The following is a 20,512-nucleotide window of genomic DNA, read 5'->3' as shown; positions in this document are numbered from 1 at the left end:
GGCGTGCCCCGAATCAGAAGGCTGCAGGCGGACACACCAGCGTAGCGCGGCCAGATAACCTCTCACCGTGCGGGAGGCCAGAGCAATTCCCCACCCTCCGCGGAGCCGCGGCCCCCAACGCACCCTGCGCACACCCCCTCGCTACGCGGCCGCAGGGTCCCAGGCGGGGGCGGGGCCGTCAGAGGCCGGAGGCGGGGCCTGGCGGGGCTCGCGGTTGGAGCGGGCGGGAGGTGCAGGCTCTTCTGTTCTTTGATTGGGTCTGGGTTGAACAAGGGGCGGTGTCTTGGAGAGGCTCTACGGCCCGGCATTGGGCCCCGAAGAAAGGGGGCGTGGCCTTGTGAAGTCAGTTCCGGTTGGTGTAAAACCCCCGGGGCGGCGGCGAACAGGCTTTAGATGCTTCTGGGTCGCGGTGGGAAAAGGTTCTGAGTTTTCGTGTGTGAGCTTGAGAGTCGAGCACTAGAGCGACCCGGCGAGGGATGGCGGCCACCGGGACCGCGGCCGCCACGGCCACCGGCAAGCTCCTGGTCCTGCTGCTGCTCGGGCTCACGGCGCCTGCCGCGGCATTGGCCGGCTACATCGAGGTGAGGACCGGGCGAGCGCCGGAGCGCAGTCTCCTTCGCCCGCCGTGGGAGCGCGGCCTGCGAGCCGACGGGTGGGCCGCGGGGTCCGGCCGGGCTGGGGGCGCGGCGTGGAGAGGGGGGAGGGGGGGTGGTCCGGCGCTGCGGCGGGTCTGGCGGCGCCTCCCCCGCCCGCCCCTGCTTGGCGCAGTGCTTAGCGCTGGAGGTCGAGCTGCCTCCAACGCCGCAGAGGCCAAATGAAAGGCATCGGGGCTGCGGGGCTGCGGGGCTGCGGGGCGCGGGGGGCGGCGGGCCGCCTCGGCCGCCCCAGCCCCCATCCCGCCCGCGGCGCCGCCACATCCTCTGGGGACCCTGCGCGGCTCAGACGCCCAGCCCGCCCTCCCCCGGGATACTGCGAGGCCCTGCGCCCTGCGGCCCCGGCGGCGGTCCTCAGTTCGGGACCTCGGTGCGGCGCGGCTCCCTCCGGGGGCGGCTCCGCGCGGACCCCAGCTCCCGGGCTGCGGCGGGCAGCGCGCTCCCCGCGTCCGACAGTGGAGCTTCCCACCTGGAAGCAGTAGATGCAGCCTTTGTTGGCAACGCGGGTTGGGCTGTGGGGATGCAGGCTTCCCGGGTTGGCCCTTGGAAAGTGCCGAGGTGCTGGGGCGAGCGCCGCTTTGGCTGCACCGGGAGAATGCTCCTGCACCAAGCGGCGGGTGTGCCTTCTGTTTCCTGCGTGCCTGCCTCTCAAAAGATCCAGCGCTCTGGCATCAGGCCTTTGGGAAGAATTGTTAAATATAGCTGTTTGCCGAAGTCTAATAAACAAGGGGAAAACCCCTCTCTGGTGTTCGTGTTGCTCCCTTTTTTTGTGGGTTCCAGCGAGGAGGAAAGGGATCGATGAATATGGTGTTAAAAACTCTTGTTTAATCATACTTTTTTTGGTGTTAGAATTTAAGTAGCTGTTATGCATCTGACAACCCCATAAACATCTTTGTGCTTCGAGGTGGTTAAGTAGCCCGGATTCACGGGTGGTTCGCTGGAATGGGCAGGGTTGCGGGGGTCCGGGAGGGTTCTACTGCGTGGTCTGGACCTTGCCGCTTCATGAAAACCTTTCTGTTCCTGAGGGAGACGTGGGACTTTATTTTTACTCGCCTTCTCGAAATAGTGCTTGAACGGTTGGACTGGAATGTGTTTCGGGTGAAGTTCTTTCTTTTTCCTCTTCTCTATTTTTAAAATTACAATGGATTTCTGCGTATTTAGCTAATTTCAGAGACAAGTGAGACTGGATTTGATTACATAGGCATTGAACGAGAAGTTTCTAGCAAAAACCCATAGTTAGAATGTGTTCTTCTACAGAATGTTCAAACATTTCCAGGATCAAGTCTAATCAAGAACACACCTCCGATGGAACGGCTTAAAAATGTTTGTATTCATCCTGCTTAGAGCTTTAGGATTCTTTGGAGGAAGGGGGGAAGGAAGTTGTATTTTAAGTAGAGTTAATGTTTATATATACGTGTTTTTAGATGACGATTATTTTAGTTTCCACACAATGGTTAGATCAGTATCTGTGATTCCTGACATGATGTTGCAAGCTAGATCAGCAGGATGGGAAAGGAAGGGAAAAAAAAAAAAGGATTTTGTATGGAACATAGAACTTTTAGGTCAGGGTGTCAAAAACCATTTTGCACACTCTTTTACCTCACTTCCCAGGCGGATGTGTAGTTTCAGGCACTAGTAGATTCACAGTAAAGGATTCATCCGTTTTAAAGAATATCTTCCTTTCAAGTTTAAGCAGAATATTAACACCTGTATGTACGCCTGCAGAGAAAGAAAAACTAGCAATATCAGAATTAGTTGTTGTGGATTAAATTCAGTTGTTACCCACAACATTGTTCAAATGAAAAGTCTGGCTAGGCAAAAAGTAGGAATTAGACATTTCCCTAAAATGGTTTTTAAATGCTATTTTATGATTACTGTCCTTTGGAACTATATTTTTGACCACACTAAGTTATCTTTCAGAGGTTTTTTTCTTTTGTCAAGCAGGCAAAATTTGTGTGTATATCATTTCATTTATTTGCTGTCAGGCAAAGGACTGCCTAAACCTTAATTTAGATGAGAATGGCCTAAATCAGGATGTCTTTGGGAAGGTCTTTATTGAGATTAGCCAAAGGGATTCTAGCCAAATCCCTGATCAAGTTGCTTGGCGCAGAATTATTGATTGGCAAATCTTTAGTGTTGCGTGGTGTTGACTGAATTAATCTCTTACACCTGTTTAAAAAGAAAAACCCACCTCTGTACTGAGGATATTTCTTTAAATCCAGGATATGTTCTGTTGTGTGCAGGCTCCCATTTGGGATTCTCAGACAGTATTTGTGCTGAAACCCTGCACTCTGCTTTTGAGAGCCAGAACTCGGGTTCGTTCTGCTACATTTAAAAAAGGGCCATTTGACAGACAATTTACAGGAAATTCAACTACAAGGTATGACAGCTGACTTAGAAGATAAAGAAGGCTTTGTGTTGGTATTGCTGAGTGGTGGTATATGGGATGTCTGATTATGACTTGGAGAGATGCCAAAGCTTCTGCCACGATTGTCAGTCAGTCATTTTATCATAACTACTAAAAATCTTTTGATAAATATGATGAACTGAGTCTTAGCAATTAGGTCCTTCTGTCATAGAGGGAATTTGTTTCATCATCTAAAGCTGGGCTGTCTTACGGTGTAACCACATGGGGCTACTGAGCTTGCAGGGCGGCTAGTATGATTGAGATATGAGTGTTCCACTTTATTTAATTTTAATTAATTTAAGTTGACATTTAAAACTGATAGTTCAGGGATTGGAAAACTTTTAACTGTATTTGAAACAACTTGGTTATGTGGATCTACTTTTTGAACTGTAGATTTAATGAAATTTAAACTCAGATCAAGTATTTCCTATGCAAATTTAGCATCTGAATTGCCTTGTACTGTAAGTGTAACATGCACACCAGATTTTGAAGACTTAGAATGAAAGAAATTGTAAAATATCTCTAATTTTTATATTGATTACATCAAAATGATACTTTAAGCCTTGGCTAAGTAAAATATGTTAAAATTAGGGGCGCCTGGGTGGCTCAGTCGTTAAGCGTCTGCCTTCGGCTCAGGTCGTGATCCCGGGGTCCTGGGATCGAGCCCCCGCATCGGGCTCCCTGCTCCGCGGGAAGCCTGCTTCTCCCTCTTCTACTCCCCCTGCTTGTGTTCCCTCTCTCACTGTGTCTCTCTCTGTCAAATAAATAAATAAAATCTTTAAAAAAAAATATGTTAAAATTAGTTTCACCTGTTTCTTTTAATTTTTTTTTAAAGATTTTATTTATTTATTAGAAAACGATCTAGGGTGGGAGAAGGAGAAGCAGGCTCCCTGCTCTGCAGGGAGCCCGACTTGGGGACTTGGGGGCTCGATCCTAGGACTACAGGATCATGACCTGAACCAAAGGCAGACACTTAACCGACTGAGCCACCCAGGCACCCCTGTTTCTTTTAATTTTAATGCAGCCAGCTCATATTATATTTCTTCTGGACAGTGTTAATTTAATGTCTTGCTTGAAGTTAGACCAGCATGCTCTTAAGTGCTTTTTAGGACAGTTTTGAATGTTATTTTTTGTTTTTCAATTAAAAATGTTATTTAGAAATAAGTTCAAGCTTACAAAAGTAGTGAAAATCATACAAATGACTCTAATACCCAGATTCACCAGTTGATGTTTTTCCTGTTCATCATTTGCTTTATCTTTCTATTATGTATTTTTTGCTGAAGTATTTGTGAGTTGCATACATCCTGTCCCTTGATCCCCTCACTGTGTATTTCCTAAGAACCAAGGACATTGTCTTACATACCTTAGTACAGTTATCAATTTAAGGAAATTTAACATTGATACAATACTTTGATCAAATCTGCTGTCTGTATTCCACTTGTCAGTTGACCCGATAATGCTTTTTATAACCTTCAAAAACATAGTTATTTTTAAAGCTGAAGAGCTTTAGAAGTCTTGGCAGTGAAATGTGAAGGGTTATTCATGTTTTCCAAATAAAGGATTTATTTATTATTTTAGAGAGAGAGTTGGGGGTGCGGGACAAGAGACTGGGAGAGGGAGAGAATCTCCAGCAGACTCCCTGCTGAGCTGCGAGCCCGTTGCAGGGCTCAGTCTCACCACCCCGAGATCGTGACCTGAGCCAAAATCAAGACTCAAGACTCAGTGGCTTAATTCATTGAGCCACCCAGGCACCCCTAAAAATCGGATTTTTAACTTATCTGATGTTGTTTTGACTTTGGGAAAATCAAAACTTAAACTTTTCAAGATTCTTTAATTATGTTAATCACCATTACTGAATTCTTGGGCTTCTGCACTTTTTTTTTTTTAAAGATTTTATTTTTAAGAAATCTCTACCCCCAACGTGGGGCTCGAACTTAGCTGAGATCAGGAGTCGCATGCTGTCCTGACTGAGCCAGCCAGGCGCCCCATTCTGCACTTTCTTTTTAAAATAACAGAAGAGGGGCTCCTGGGTGGCTCAGTCGGTTAAGCGGCTGCCTTGGCTCAGGTCATGATCCCAGAGTCCTGGGATTGAGCCCCGCATCAGGCTCCCGGCTCAGCGGGAGAGCCTGCTTCTCTCTCTCCCTCTGCCTGCCTCTCTGCCTACTTGTTCTCTCTCTCTCTCTCTGTCAAATAAATAAATAAAATCTTTAAAAAAAATAAATAACAAGAAAGATTACATGGGTAGTACACATTTATTGTAAAAATTAAAAAATACAGATAAATAAAAAATGAAAAATAATCTCAAAACATATTTTCCAGGGAAACCTCATTGTAAACATTTTAGTGGTATATATCTTAGCAGATATAATGTATGTTTTATAAAACTGGCATATATTGCATATTGGAGCTGGTACCTAACAGTTACTATTTTGAATTGTCTTAAAATGAACTAGTGAAAGAAAATTAAGTTTTCTGTGTGACAAAATGTAGGGATAAATATTTGTACAGTAATTGTAGCTTCTATGGGGGGGTCATTTGAGAGAGAATTTGAAATTGTCTATAATCCAATTTTCAAGAGTTGTTTTTTAGTGAGATAAAGTAGATTACCTTGATGCTTAATTAAATTTAGTATCATGTACCTTAGATGGAAAGTGAACCATATAGCCCCATTCAAATACAAATAGGTTCCAGTCCTTTGTGTCAACCACAACTAATTATTTTTGCTAAGAGAATTTTTCTTACGTAAGCCATCATGAAATTTTTTTATAATCTATTTTTATTTTTTTAATTCATTTTATTTATTATTATTATTTTGGGGGGTACAGAGGGAGAGAGAGACTCTTAAGTAGGCTCCATGCCCAGCGCCCAACATGGGGCTCAATCTCAGGATCCTGAGATCATGACCTGAGCCAAAATTGAGAGACGCTTAACTGACTGAGCCACCCAGGCGCCCCAACTATAATCTTTTTTTAAAGTAAGACTTTTCATTTGCCATTTATCCTACTAGTGTTTGTTGAATCACTGTTGTGAGGTTCTGTTTTAGATGCTAAATGCTACAGTAGTAAAAACAAATATGCATTGTGCTTTTTACTCTACAAAATGCACTTGCCTGTGATTTCTAGGCCCCACCCTCAGAGGATCTCATTGAGTACATCTGGGATTCTCAGTTTTAAATGCTCCCCAGGTGATGCTTGTGTGCAAGTACAGAAAAACAGCAAACACAAAACCCTAACAGAACTCATTTGGGTACATTATCTTCTAAGTCTACACAAACAGCCTACTGAAATAGGTATTGTTATCCTCACCTAAAAAGGGAGTCAGTAGAGGCCAAGGGTTTAAGGCCATGCAGCAGGGCCAGGGTATGAATCCATCTGTCCTCTTCTAAATCTGTTGCTCTTTCTCTCCTCTGTGTCAGGGTGTTTCATAATGTTTCTCTTGTGGTTGCAGATTTCCTTTTTTATCTTCCCCACTACCAAAAAATCTGATACAGGTATTTGCTTTAAACTTTTTTTTTTTTTAAAGATTTTATTTATTCATTTGAGACACAGAGATAGGGAGAGAGCATGAACAGGGGGAGAAGCAGAGGGAGAAGCAGAGGGAGAGGGAGAAGCAGGCTTCCTGCTGAGCCAGGAGCCCGATGTGGGGCCCTATCTCAGAACCCTGGGATCATCATGACCAGAGCTGAAGGCAGACGCGTAACCATCTGAGCCACCCAGGCGCCCCTAGGTATTTGCTTTAAAAGAAATTAATTTCATAGAAGTTACAATGTATCATGAACCAATATATACCACACTATTAACAGTGGTTATCTTTGGAGGATGTAATTACAGGGGACTTTGCCTTTTTACATTTTCCTTGGGTTTTTTAAAACTTCTAATGCTTTTTTACATAATGTGCCAGTTCTCTCTGTCTCTATTTAAATAGTAAGTTTGTTTCATCTTTGTATTCTGCAAAATTTAAGGAAAGGAAATTTAAAAGACTCCCTGTGTGTGTGTTGGGGGAGGGGAGTCTTATCAAAATCAGGGTATGGGATTATTTGGAAGAGAGAAGGCTGCCAGCACCAGATTTACAACCACAGGCCTAGTTGATAGACAGCCATAGGACGAGGTTGACACTAATCACTGTGACTGGGATAAGATTGTGGTCCAGAAAAAAGTTAATCAGCATTTGGAGTGGGGCACCTGTGAGGTTAGTTAACTGAGCAGCTCAGTGCAACCTTTCCACTGCTCCTTTCTCAGCTCAACACCTCTTGTGGTTACAGATTGGATGGAGTTCCAGAGGACACACTCTGATATGATTAAGGTCACGGGGAGGAAAGAAACTATCTCTTCTTGTATATCGCCCCTTTAGGGTGAAGAAATATTTCTCAAAGCCTACCAGCACAATACCCTTCAAATCTTACTGGACAGAACTTTATCAGATGCTTCTAGCCAAACTTGATGTCTACAGGGGAATGGTACTGTGGGTTGGGTTCTGTTGGAAAAGAGTGTGGTGGTAGTTGGGTAGATAACACATGCAAGGGCATTCTCTGTTTGGGATCTTATAGAATAGGTGGGCTGGCTGGAAGGAAAAATAACTAATTCATTCTTACCTAAATTATCTGCGAGTTAAATGTTTGCTAGCAAAATTGAGAAATCGGAGGAACCTCACACAGGGCATTGATTAGGATCTTGGCCCTTCATTTTGAGGGTTATTGCTGTCTAGAACAGAATGGCTGGAATGGTGAAGAATATGAAAAATTTGACATGAAACATGGATGAACTGTAAGGGAGATATTTAGCCTGGAGAAGAAGAAAAGGTGGGATTTAGTGGTGGGGGGGAGGAACATAAGTATTTGAGAATATTTTATAGTTTGTTTCTGGAAGTCTAAGTAGGAGACTGAAGCAGAGTTTTTCCATGGAGAAATGAGGTGGTAAGAGTGTAGGACGGGGCGCCTGGGTGGCTCAGTTGGTTGAGCGACTGCCTTCGGCTCAGGTCATGATCCCGGAGTCCCGGGATCGAGTTCCGCATTGGGCTCCCTGCTCAGCGGGGGGTCTGCTTCTCCCTCTGACCCTCCTCCCTCTCACCCTCCTCCCTCTCATGCTCTCTGTCTCTCATTCTCTCTCTCACAAATAAATAAAATCTTTAAAAAAAAAAAGTGTAGGACGTTCTTTTACTTACTTTAATTACGAATATTTCCAACATAGTAAAAATATAGATACTCCTCTATACGCCACCCAGTTCTGTTAAATTTTAACACTTCCCATATTTGCTTTATCCATTTTTTTTTTTGAGTAGTAAAACATACATATAGAAATAAGACATCAGAATAGAAAGGCTTCCTTTGAACGTTTTCCAATCCCATTAACCTTTCTTTCCTGAAGTAACTCTTATCTTGAGTTGGGAATTTAGCATTCCCATTCATGTTTTCATGCTGAGAGAGACCCTTTCTTCTTTTTGGATTCCAAAGAAGTTTGTTCAGGCTCTTAGAGTGGTAATAAATATTTATCAATGCAGAGCATTAATTGTTCGAACATATTATGATTTAAAAGCTAAGATACTTGAAGTGGAAGTAAAGACAGCCACATACTTATGAAGGTGCCAAGCATGCATGGCACTGTTGCAACCCTCCCTACATCAAAAGCCCTTGAGTATTTTTGAGCTTTTAAAAATTTATAGCTCAGTGTTTTCATAAAACACATACCTGTGTAACTACTGCCAAGGTTACAAAAAATAGAACATTCCTACCCTAACCACTCCCTCTAGCAATTATTACACTGACCTTTATGGTAATTATTTATTTTTTATAGTTTTTACCATCCAACCATTGTCCCTAACCACTGTAGTTTATCCTGTTTTCTCGATTTATGTAAGTGGAATCCTTCAGTGTGTATTCTTAAGTATCTGGGCTGTTTTACTAAACATGTTTTTTTTGTTTTTATTTTATTTTATTTTATTTATTTATTTATTTGTAATCTCTGCACCCATCATGGGGCTCAAACTCATGACCCTGAGGGGCGCTTGAGTGGCTCAGTCGTTAAGCGTCTGCCTTCAGCTCAGGTCATGATCCCAGCGTCCTGGGATCGAGCCCCACATCAGGTTCCCTGCTCAGTGGGGAGCCTGCTTCTCCCTCTCCAGCTCCCCCTGCTTGTGATCCCTCTCTGTCAAATAAATAAATCTTCAAAAACAACAACAACAACAACAAAACAAACTCATGACCCTGAGATCAAGAGCCACATGCTCTTCCAACTGAGCCAGTTAGGCATCTTTCTTTCACTAGATGTGTTTTTCAGAGTCCCTGGTATTGTTGAGTGTAGCTGTATAGTAGTATGTATGAAGAAACCATGATTTGTTTTGCTGATACGCATTTGGGTTGTTCCAGTTTGAGGTTATTGGGATACTGCTGTTTTCTCTGGCTTGCCTTTTTACTCTCTTAATGATGTCTTTGGAAGTTCTTAATTTTGAGGTCTAACTTATCTCTTTATTCTTCTTCTTCTTCTTATTCTTGTGATAGGTGCTTTTTGTGTACTATTTCAGAAGTCTTTTCCTACCCTGAGGACGTAAAATTATTCTCCTAGATTGTCTATTAGGAGCTTCTTATTTTGCCTGGCACATTTAGAGCTACAGTTTACCTGGAACTGATTTTTGTGTAATAAGAAGCATGGGTCTTTTTATTTTTATCTTTTCCATATGGTATGTGGCCCATACCATATGGCTATCCAGCTTGCACCATTTATTGTCAAGGTCATCCTTTCCCTTCTGTTCTCCCATGGCACCTTTGTTGTTAGTTAATATCTCTGTATGGGTGAGTCTGTTTCTCGGCTCTCTTAATCATTGCTGTCTGTGTGTATCCTTGCACCAAGTCTACACTGTCTTATAATAAGATTTTATATCTACTAGAGTGTGCCCTTCTACCTTGGTTGTCTTTAATAGTGTTTTGACTTTTTGTAATTCTTTTCTTCCCATATACATTAGCTGCATTTCACCGAAAATAGCCACTTACCGGAATTTTGATTGGGATTTGCATTTAGTCTGTAGTTAATTGGGGAAAAATTGATTTTTTTTTTTTTTTTAAATATTTGAGTCTTCCAGGGGAACCTGGGTGGCTCAGTCAGTTGAGTGTCCAACTCAGATCTCAGGGTTGTGAGTTTGGGATCCAAGTTGGGCTCGGTGCTGGGTCCAATCTAGAGACATGGCACATGCCTTTATTTAGGTCTTCTTTCATTACCCTCAATCTTTTGTATAGCTTTCTGCTTAGAGATCTTGTACCATCTTGTGTTAGATTTCTTCATAGATACTTATTTTTAATGCTATTTTAAATTTTTTTGTTGTCCTTCTGTGGTTGTGGAAATGCAGTTGATATTTCCAAATTCACTGTGTATCCAGGAGACTTGCTAAACTTGTGCACTAATTCTAATAATTTATTAGTAATTTTGAAAATTCCTGAATATATTCTATGGATTATGATAGTTTTTTCCCTTCAATTCTTACAGCTTTTATTTCTTTTTCTTGCTTTCCTGCACTGGCTAAGACTCTAGTAAAATGTTCAAGAGAAGTGGTAATATCTGGTATCTCTTTTCAGCTGCTGATCTCAAGAGGGAAACTACATTTCACTGTTTATATGATACTTGTAGGTTTCTTTGTAGATACCATGTCCTTCATTAGATTAAGGAAGAGCTCTTCTATTCTCTGCTAAAGATTCTTGTCATGAATGAATGTTGAATGTTTTTCACTTTTTTCCCAGCTAATTAGATGATCATATGATTTTTCTTTTAATTTTGATAGTGTGAAATATATTAATTGATTTTTTAACTATGTAAGTAACTTTTGCATTCCTGAAATGAGCCATACTTGACTAAATTTTGTTCAGGATTTTTGCCTCAGTGCTCAAAAGTGGGTTTGGGGGTGCCCAGGTGGCTCAGTTGGTTGGACTGACTCTTGATTTTGGCTCAGGTCATGATCTTACAGTTGTGAGATCAAGCCCAGTGTTGGAGATTCTCTCCTCCCTCTGCCCCCACCCTGCTCGCACCCTCTTTCTCTCTCTCTAAAATAAATGAAATCTTAAAAAAAAAAAAATCATAAAAAAAAAAGTCGGTTTGACCTGTAATTCTTCTCTTTTATAATGTATTTATCAGGTTTTGGTTTCAAAGTTTTATGGCCTCAAAAGGACTTGGAGAGAGGGGATATTGCCTCTTTTCTATTCTCTGGAATATTTTACTTAAGATTGGCATTTTTTCTTTTAATGTTTGGAAAACAATTTACCAGTGAAGCCATCTGGACTTTTCCTGTGGTAAGGTTTCTAATTATGCATTCAATTTGTTTTCTAATTGTAAGATTAGTCCTATCTTGTGTGAGTTTGGTTAAGTTTCCCTAGTAATCTATTACATTGGATTTTTTAAATTGGTATCATTTGATCAAAGTTGTTTATAATATACTCTTAATGGTCTTTGTAATATGAGTAGAATCTGCAGTGATGTTCCCTTTTTTCATTACTGACTTTGGGTATTTTTGTGTGTTTTTGTTTTGTTTCAGTCGGTCTTACCAGGTGTTAAGTCTTTTTAAATAATCAGCTTTGGGTTTTGTTGATCCTCTCTGTTGTCTCTTTATTTTGCATTTTCTTTCTTCTTTTTTTAGAGATTTTATTTTTAAGTAATCTCCAAACCCAACGTGGGGCTCAAACTCACAACCCTGAGCTCAAGAGTCACATGCTCTGCAGACTGAGCCAGCCTCCATTTTATTTATTTCTGCTCATTATTATTTTCTTCTTTCTACTTTCCAGAGGTTTAATTTATTCTTTTTCTAACAATTTGATATGACTGCTAAAATTTTTTCAGCCTTTCTGCTTTTCTATTAATTTAAAGCTATAAATTTTCTTCTGAACAGGGCTTTAGCTGCAGTTCACAAAGGATTTTTTTTTTTAGCTTTCTATTTAATTTATTTTCAAAAGTTGAGATGCAGTTGACCTGTAACACTGTGCAAGTTTAAGGTGTGCAGTGTGTTGGTTTGTATATTGCAGTATGACTACCGCTGTCATGTTAGCTAATACCGCTATCATATTATGTAATTATATCTCTTCTGTAGTGAGAATAATTAACATCTAGTCTCTTAGCAGCTTTGAACTTCATAATACAGTATTGTTGATTGTAATCACTATGCTGTGCATTAATCTTCAAAACTTATTTATTTACTAGTTGCAAGTTTGTACCCTTCAACAGCATATAAGATTTTTTAAAAGATTTTATTTATTTATTTGAGAGAGAGAGAGAGGGAGGGAGTGCAGGCTCGCACGTGAAGGGGGTGGGGAGCAGGGGTGGGAGGGGCAGACGGAGAGGGAGAAACAGACTCCCTGCTGAGTGTGGAGTCAGATTCGGGGGATTGATCCTGGGACCCTAAGATCATGACCTGAGCTGAAGTCAGATGCTTAACTGACTGAGCCACCCAGGCTCCCCCAGCATATAAGTTTTTGTTTTTAAAAAGATTTTATTTATTTGAGAGAGAGAGAGAGAGCATAGGCAGAGGGAGGGGCAGAGGCAGAGGGAGAGGGAGAAGCAGACTCCCTGCTGAGCAGGGAGCCCAACTCAGCGCTTGATTCCAGGACCCTGGGATCATGACCTGAGCCCAGGGCAGACACTTAACAATGACTGAGCCACCCAGGTGCCTGAGCATATGCGTTTTGATACAGAATATTTTCATTATCATTCAGTAGAAAAATTGATTTTCCATTGTAATTCTATTTTTTTTCTCCATGGGCTATTTAGAAGTACATTTGCTGGGGCACCTGGGTGGCTCAGTTGGTTAAGTGTCTGACTCTTGACCTCAGCTCAGGTCTTGATCTCAGGGTTGTGAGTTCGAGCTCTGCCTTGAGCTCCTCAGTGGGCGTGGAGCCTACTTAAAAAAAAATAGTATGTTAATTTCTTTCTTTTTTTTTTTTTTTAAAGACTTTATTTGAGAGAGCATGAGAGAGAGAGAGAGATCACGGGGGCAGGGGGGGAGAGCAGGGAGCCCCATGTGGGACTTGATCCCGGGACCCTGTGATCATGACCCGAGCTGAAGGCCGACACTAAACCGACTAAGCCACCCATGCACCCCCTCCAACTGTGATTTTGGACAATTTTTTTCCTATGTAGTTTTGACAGGTTTTTTTTGCTTTATTTTGAGGTTGTTCTTAGGTGCCTACAGATTTAGAATTACTACCTCTTCCTGAAGAATTGAATCTCTCATATAGTTTCCCTCTTTATCTCCAATAATGTTTTTTTGCCTTTCCTAATACTTTGTTTAATATTTCTGTGTGTTTTAGATGTGCTATGGTTTTTTTCTTTTTATAACCTAGCACCTGTGTTTTACTGGAGTATTTAGTACATTTATATTTAATGGGGCTGTTGATATGCTGGGGTTCTCATCTACCTTCTTATTTAATGCTTTTTGTTTGTTCTGCCAGTTCTGTGTTTGTTTTTTTCCCCCTTAGTTAATTACTTTGGAATTTGTTACTGTTTTATTTCTCTTATTACTTTGGAACATATTTATATAGTCTTTTATTATTGCTTTAATGGTTACTTTAGAAATTTCAGTATCTTTCACTTATCAGTATCTTGTATTAATTGGTATGTTTATCCTCTTCCTGGACAATAGAAGACCTCAGAACACTTTAACTCCATTTAACCCCATCTCATCTTTTTTTGTCATTGTTGTTATATATGTTAATTTCATTTCATTTATTTAATTTATTTGGTTTTTTTTGAGATTTTATTTATTTATGTGAGAGAGAGAGAATGAGAGACAGAGAGCACGAGGGGGAAGAGGGTCAGAGGGAGAAGCAGACCCCCCGCTGAGCAGGGAGCCCGATGCGGGGCTCAATCCCGGGACTCCAGGATCATGACCTGAGCCGAAGGCAGTCGCTTAACCAACTGAGCCACCCAGGCGCCCTGTTAATTTCATTTTAAACCCCAGAAGGTGTTATACAAGCGATGTTCTATACTGTCAAATGAATTTAGGTAAGTGGTTATTGACTCCAGAGGCACACTGGTATCATCTGGGGAACTTTTGCAAAACACAGATGGCTGGCTGCAATTCAGACAAATGACATCTGGATCTCTGGACAGAGGGGGTCAAGCATTAGTATTTCCTAAAAAACTCCTCAGGTAATTCAAGTTTGTGGTAAGATTGAGAGCCTCTGATTTAGATTTCCATATTTATTGTTTTTATTATTATTATTTTTTTAAAGATTTTATTTATTTATTTGAGAGAGAGTGAGAGAGAGTGAGCACAAGAGGGGGCAGCGGGAGAGGGAGAAGCAGACTCCCTGCTGAGCAGGTAGCCCGAGGCGGGACTCGATCCCGGGACTCCAGGATCATGACCTGAGCCGAAGGCAGTTGCTTAACCAACTGAGCCACCCAGGCGCCCTATTGTTTTTATTATTTTTTATGCCTCTTGTATCTCTGAACTTTCCTGGATAATTTTTTGTCTTCCAAAACACTTTAGAATTTTCTTAAGGGTAAGTTGGCTTTTGACATATTCTTTTACCAAATATCTTTTTCACTTTCTTTCAAGATAGGTTCATTGGGAATAGAATTTCTTCCATCATCTTAAAGCGCTTACTCCATTCCTGATATTTTATGTTACCAATATCCTGATAATGAATGTTATCAATAACTTACTGGAATTTGTGTCTGTATAATTATCCTCCTTTGAAGGTAATGTGTTCCTAAGTCTCTGTCTACTTTTAAGCTTTTCTCTTTGAATCTGTTTTTCAGCACTTTTGCTATTATATAGCAAATATACTTAGGTGTAGTTTAAAAAAAAAATGTATTCTCTCTTTGGGGCTCCTGGGTGGCTCAGTCATTTAAATGTCTCTTTTTTTTTTTTTTTTTTAAAGATTTTATTTATTTATTCATGAGAGACAGACAGAGAAGCAGAGGGAGAAGCAGGCTCCGAAGGAGCAGGGAGCCCGATGCGGGACTCGATCCCAGGACCCTGAGATCATAACCTGAGCCGAAGGCCGACACTTAACCATCTGAGCCACCCAGGCGCCCCAAAATGTCTGACTCTTGATTTCAGCTCAGGTCATGATCTCGGGGTCGTGAGATCGAACCCCATGTTGGGCTCTGTTCTGGGCATGGACTTAATATTCTTTTTTGTCCTCTCCCTCTGCCCCTCCCCACTTGAGTGTTCTCTCTCTCAAAAAAAAATTAAATTTAAAAAAAATGTATTCTTGTAGAGCTTCTTGAGTCTGTGGTTTGATACCTTTCATCAGTTTTAGAAAATTCCCAGCTGTTTTCTTTTTAAGTATTTAAATATTGTTTATGCCTCATTCTCTCCTTTCCTGTGGGACTCCAAAACAAACATCTTAGACGTTGTCATTGTGTCCTCTGTGTCTCTCCATGCCTCATTCGATAGATTTTCTTCTGGCCCATCTTTGTTTTTACTAATAATTTTTCAGCTGTATCTGATCTGTCTTGAAGTCCATCCATCGAGTTCTTAATTTCAGTTATCGTAGTTTGTTTTATAATTAAAAAATTAAAAAAAAATTATTTATTTGCCAGAGAGAGTGAGAGCACAAGCAGGGGAAGCGGCAGGCAGAGGGAGAAAACTCCGCTGAGCCGGGAGCCCGATGCGGGGCTCGATCCCAGGACCCTGGGATCATGACCTGAGCTGAAGGCAGACGCTTAACCAACTGAGCCACCCACGTGCCCCATAATTAAAAGATTTTTTAATTGTTTCTAGATCACAGCTGAAATTCTCAATTTTTGTCTTCTGTGTCTTTGAACATGGAAAATGTAGTTGTCTATGTCTGATAATTAGAGTATCTTGGGACCCCAAGGGTTTTTTTTACTATGATTTACTTCTTTCAGTTTTCATATTATCTTACATCCTTTTTTGTCAGATTATTATTTTTTTTTTTTTAAAGATTTTTATTTATTCATTTGAGACACAGAGATACACAGAGAGAGCATGAGCAGGGAGAGAGGCAGAGGGAGAGGGAGAAGCAGGCTCCCCGCTGAGCCAGGAGCCCGATGCGGGGCTTGATCCCAGGACCCTGGGATCATGACCTGAGCCGAAGGCAGACGCTTAACCATCTGAGCCACCCAGGCGCCCCATGTCAGATTATTTTTGATTATGTGCCATTTTATTTACACAGATGCCTTATAGACTAATTTGAGGCCTAGGCTAATGTTATACTGCAAGGAGCAGTCCATTTGCTTCTATCTGAAGCTTGGGGACACTAGCAATCCAGGATCTCCTTTTCATTTCATGGATTTAGATTATTGGAAGTTGAGCTGCAGTCTCTGGGAAGGCCTGTCAATTTCTGGAATACCATTCTTTGTTCAGCCTGCTTTGTAGTATCAACTGCAAATCTTTAGGCTCTCCAAGTATACTTCCCTTCCCCTTTTCCTCCAGCCCTGGACTCCAGTCCCGGACTCCAGTCCCTTTAGTCCTTCTGTGCATCAAAAGCGCTACTTAGCTACTCTCCTCAGAATTTTTCAGCTTCCAGAGAAAGAAAGCTCTGCAAGCTGTGCCTATCTCTCTCAGCCTTTATCCTCCCCTAAGTATTGACCCATTTAATCTTTACTATCTTTTTAGATCTCTGCTGCCTTTGAGCAGGTGATTTTCATATTTTGTATTGCTCTTCTTGTTGTCCTCATTAGGGTGGTTGGTCTGAATTATCTAGCTGACCGTAACTGGAAGTTAATTCCCTTGAAATTAGATATTTACTGGGAACTTACAGAGAAAACCTATGTGAATTTACGTAGTTAGGGAGGAACAGACAAGCAGGAATAGAGTAGCAGATTCTAGTGGTTGTTGGAGTAATGATAATTCTATTTATGGTGCAATTACTATGTATAGTGTTTTACATATATTCATTGAAATCTTGGAACAGTCCTGAGAAAGGAACTATGGTTATCCTTGTCTTTCAGATGCAGGAACTGGGGAATGTACAGGTAAAGTAACTTGACCAAGGTCACAAATCAGTAAGTGTTGAACTGGCTCTCAAGTTTGTGCTAACTGGTGGGACAGATGTCCTGGGTCAGATCCCTGGGGAAGGGATAGCTCAGTTTGACATGAGAGTACCAGACATCTCCAAGAGAAGGTTATCAGACCGTTAACATTTATATTTTTAAATTTATCTTTGTAAGGTTTTATTGTTATTCCAATTATCATACAGTATAATATTAGTTTCAGTAAAAATACGGAACGCTTCACAAATTTGTCATCCTTGTGCAGGAGCCATGCTGATCTTTGTATCGTCCCAACTTTAGTATATGTGCTGCCGGAGCAAGCTGCTGACAGCCAGCATTTAGGTAAAACATTGCAGTAGGTGATTCTTAGTAATCACAAAGTCAAGGGAAACTCTTCTGAGGCCCTTAGTTTCTCCACCATCAAACCATTATCTGTACTTGTCCATTTTGACTCGAACAGGTATGATCATCTCAGGAACCTATTTGTCACTTCTTAAAATCTTTTATTAAAAATGGCTGAGATGGGGCGCCTGGGTGGCTCAGTCGGTTAAGCTTCTGCCTTTGGCTCAGGTCATGATCCCAGGGTCCTGGGATTGAGCCCCACATCTGGCTCCCTGCTCCGCGGGAAGCCTGCTTCTCCCTCTCCCACTCCCCCTGCTTGTGTTCCCTCTCTTGCTGTGTCTCTCTGTCAAATAAATAAAATCTTAAAAAAAAAAAAAAAAGATGGCTGAGATTCTGGGGCACCTGGTTGGCTCAGTTGGAAGAACACACGACTCTTGATCTTGGGGTCATGAGTTCAAGCCCCATGTTGGGTGTAGAGATTACTAAAAAAATAATAAACTATTTTAAAAAAATGACTGAGATTCTAAATTGACTCTTTACAAATGATTATTAAGGTGACCCTTAGTGTATGTGTTAAAGAAGAAATAGATGGTCATTGTGAAAAATTTAGAAAAAGGTAAGGCAAAAACAAAGAAATTAACCGATTAAAGAATTAAAGAATTTACCATTTAGATAAATAACTTGTTTTTCCATTCTTGTTTTTTATACATCTTAATTTTAAAAACTGGATTCCCCTTTATATATTTATAACCTGTTTTCCCCCCATTTCACATATTGAATAATTTTCCAGGGCATTAAATATTTCACATCACTTTTAGTTGAATAACCATTCATGGTTTGGGGCTTTTGAACTCCCTGCATTTTAAAAAATTTTATTATTATTTATAGCTGATGTTACTAAAAAGTAACGTGATTAAGATAGAACAGAACATGCTTACTACATATTGGTGCATTTGGAAAGCAATTAAAAGAAAGGAGTTAACAGGGGTGCCTGGGTGGCTCAGTCGTTGGGCATCTGCCTTGGGCTCAGGTCATGATCCCGGGGTCCTGGGATCAAGCCCCACATCAGGCTCCCTGCTCCGCAGGAAGCCTGCTTCTCCCTCTCCCACTCCCCTTGCTTGTGTTCCTGCTCTTGCTATCTCTCTCTCTGTCAAATAAATAAATAAATAAATAAATTAAAAAAAAAAAAAGGAGTTACAGGCACCTGTTCAGTAAATGCCCCAGAACCCTTCTCTACTTGTGTCCTGGGGCCAGCACACTGAGGGATGTGACATTGCCTGGGCAGGGCCACCCTTCCAAGGCTTAGGAACTCTACAAGGGGGAGTGGGGTAGGAGAAGGGCGCCAGAGCAGACCAGCCTGTCACAGGGTCCTCTGTGCATTCTGGCAGCTGGACTTCACCATGGAGGTCTTGCCCAGCCAGGGGACAGTGTATACCTGGAAAGAGCAGAGCGCTTGCTTGCTTTGTCCGTCCATCCCTCCCTCCCTCCCTCCCTCCCTCCCTCCCGTCTCTTTTCTTTCCTTTTTTTTTTTTTTAAGATTTTATTTATTTATTTGAGAGAGAGCGAGTGAGAGAAAGCACGAGAGGGGAGAGGGTCAAGAGGGAGAAGCAGACTCCCCACTGAGCGGGGAGCCCGATGTGGGACTCGATCCTGGGACTCCAGGATCATGACCTGAGCTGAAGGCAGACGCTTAACGACTGAGCCACCCAGGCGCCCCTCTTTCTTTCTTTTTAAAGATTTTATTTATTGAAGAGAGAAAGGGAGAGAACAATTTGGGGGAGGGGCAGAAGGAGAAGCAGGCTCCCCACTGAGCAGGGGACCCCCCCCAATGTGGGACTTGATCCCAGGACCCCGGGATCATGACCTGAGCCAAAGGCAGAAGCTTAACCGACTGAGCCACCCAGACGCCCCCAGAGCATTTTCTTCATTAAGGTGTGGCTGGTCATGAAAGGGATGGCTGTCCAGGTTGGGCTGGGACTTGGTACATCTGGTTTGGCCAGTCTTCACGTCCAAGAAGTATTTCATCCCAGCCACAGCTTGCTTGCGGGCGAGTACCACCTGGAGTGCGCAGCTGTGGTTCATGCCCTTGCTCGCCTAGTTGAACTTGTTGAGGGTGAAGTTCAGCGCCTGCTGCACATCCTCCTCGTTGACGTGGTCAGCATCCTGTGGGGCTCCCACCATTGGACACTTGGTCCTGCTCGTGCCAGAGCCATGGCCAGAGCCAGGGTCAGGGCCAGAGTAGCCAGCAGGAGCAGCAGGGTGTGCAGGGGCCCGGCCATGGTGTGCTCGGAGGCCGGTGAAGCTTAGGAGGGGAGTGATCCAGCAGCGGCCCTCCCTGCATTTTTTTTAATTTATTTTTTTTAAAGATTTATTTATTTATTTATTTGACAGATGAGAGAGCACAAGTAGGCAGAAAGGCAGGGAGAGGGAGAAGTAGACTCTCCACTGAGCAGGGAGCCTGATGTGGGCCTTGATCCCAGGACATTGGGATCATGACCTGAGCTGAAGGCAGCCGCTTAACCGACTGAGCCACCCAGGTGCCCTTTTTTTTTTCTCCCTGCATTTTAAAATATACAATACTAACCACCCCCCAAATTGCCTTTCATAGCCTGAATAATAGTACTTAAGCTGATGCATAAACATTTCCAGTTACTCCAGAATACTGTTTACCAGCCAGTGGTCAGATATTTGCAGTATTGGAATTACAGTTTGAATATATGATTGCATTTTGCCTTTATTTTATAAGAATGAGAAAATGGGAAGCAAAGTGCTTACTGTATGATAAAAAGCACATGGTGAAATGTATTGGTACTTATTTGGTGTTTTCTGGAGAGTCTTTGAATTTAGGTGAACACTCAGTGGGCTCAGTTATGTAGGAAAAGTGAGGGAATGTTTTTAGTTTATTCCTACTTGTAAAAAAGATTTTATTAGTGCATATGTGAGAAAGTGAGCAAGCATGGGGCGGGGAGGGACAGAGGGAGAGGGTGAAGTAGACTCCTCACAGAGCGGGGAGTTGGAGCCAGAGCTTGATCCCAGGACTCTGGGATCATGATCTGAGCCGAAGGCAGATGCTAAACCGACTGAGCCACACAGGTGCCCCTATTATTACTAATTTATTTATTATTTTCATTTTATTATTTTTTTTAAAGATATTATTTATTTATTTGACAGAGAGA

At 42.1% G+C, this 20,512-nt stretch overlaps 1 protein-coding gene and 2 pseudogenes across 4 annotated transcripts in view; 1 reads left to right on the top strand and 2 right to left on the bottom strand.

Moving 5' to 3' along the window:
• Window positions 1-374: 374 nt before the first annotated feature.
• APLP2 (amyloid beta precursor like protein 2) overlaps window positions 375-20,512 on the top strand; it is an 86,587-nt gene continuing 66,449 nt past the window's right edge. For all 4 annotated transcript variants that reach the window (XM_036086313.2, XM_036086312.2, XM_036086310.2 and 1 more), the window contains exon 1: window positions 375-581. In XM_036086313.2, coding sequence (XP_035942206.1) covers window positions 477-581 — 105 coding nt within the window. In that variant the 5' untranslated portion in view covers window positions 375-476. The remainder of the gene's footprint in view (window positions 582-20,512) is intronic.
• On the bottom strand, window positions 17,219-17,314 carry LOC118531994 (U6 spliceosomal RNA; annotated as a pseudogene).
• On the bottom strand, window positions 18,577-19,615 carry LOC118531989 (cystatin-C-like; annotated as a pseudogene).

The sequence above is a fragment of the Halichoerus grypus genome, chromosome 11 (assembly GCF_964656455.1).
Source record: "Halichoerus grypus chromosome 11, mHalGry1.hap1.1, whole genome shotgun sequence".
NCBI lineage: Eukaryota > Metazoa > Chordata > Mammalia > Carnivora > Phocidae > Halichoerus > Halichoerus grypus.
The sequence above is the reverse complement of the archived record's forward strand: the minus strand, read 5'-3'. Positions and strand labels throughout refer to the sequence as shown.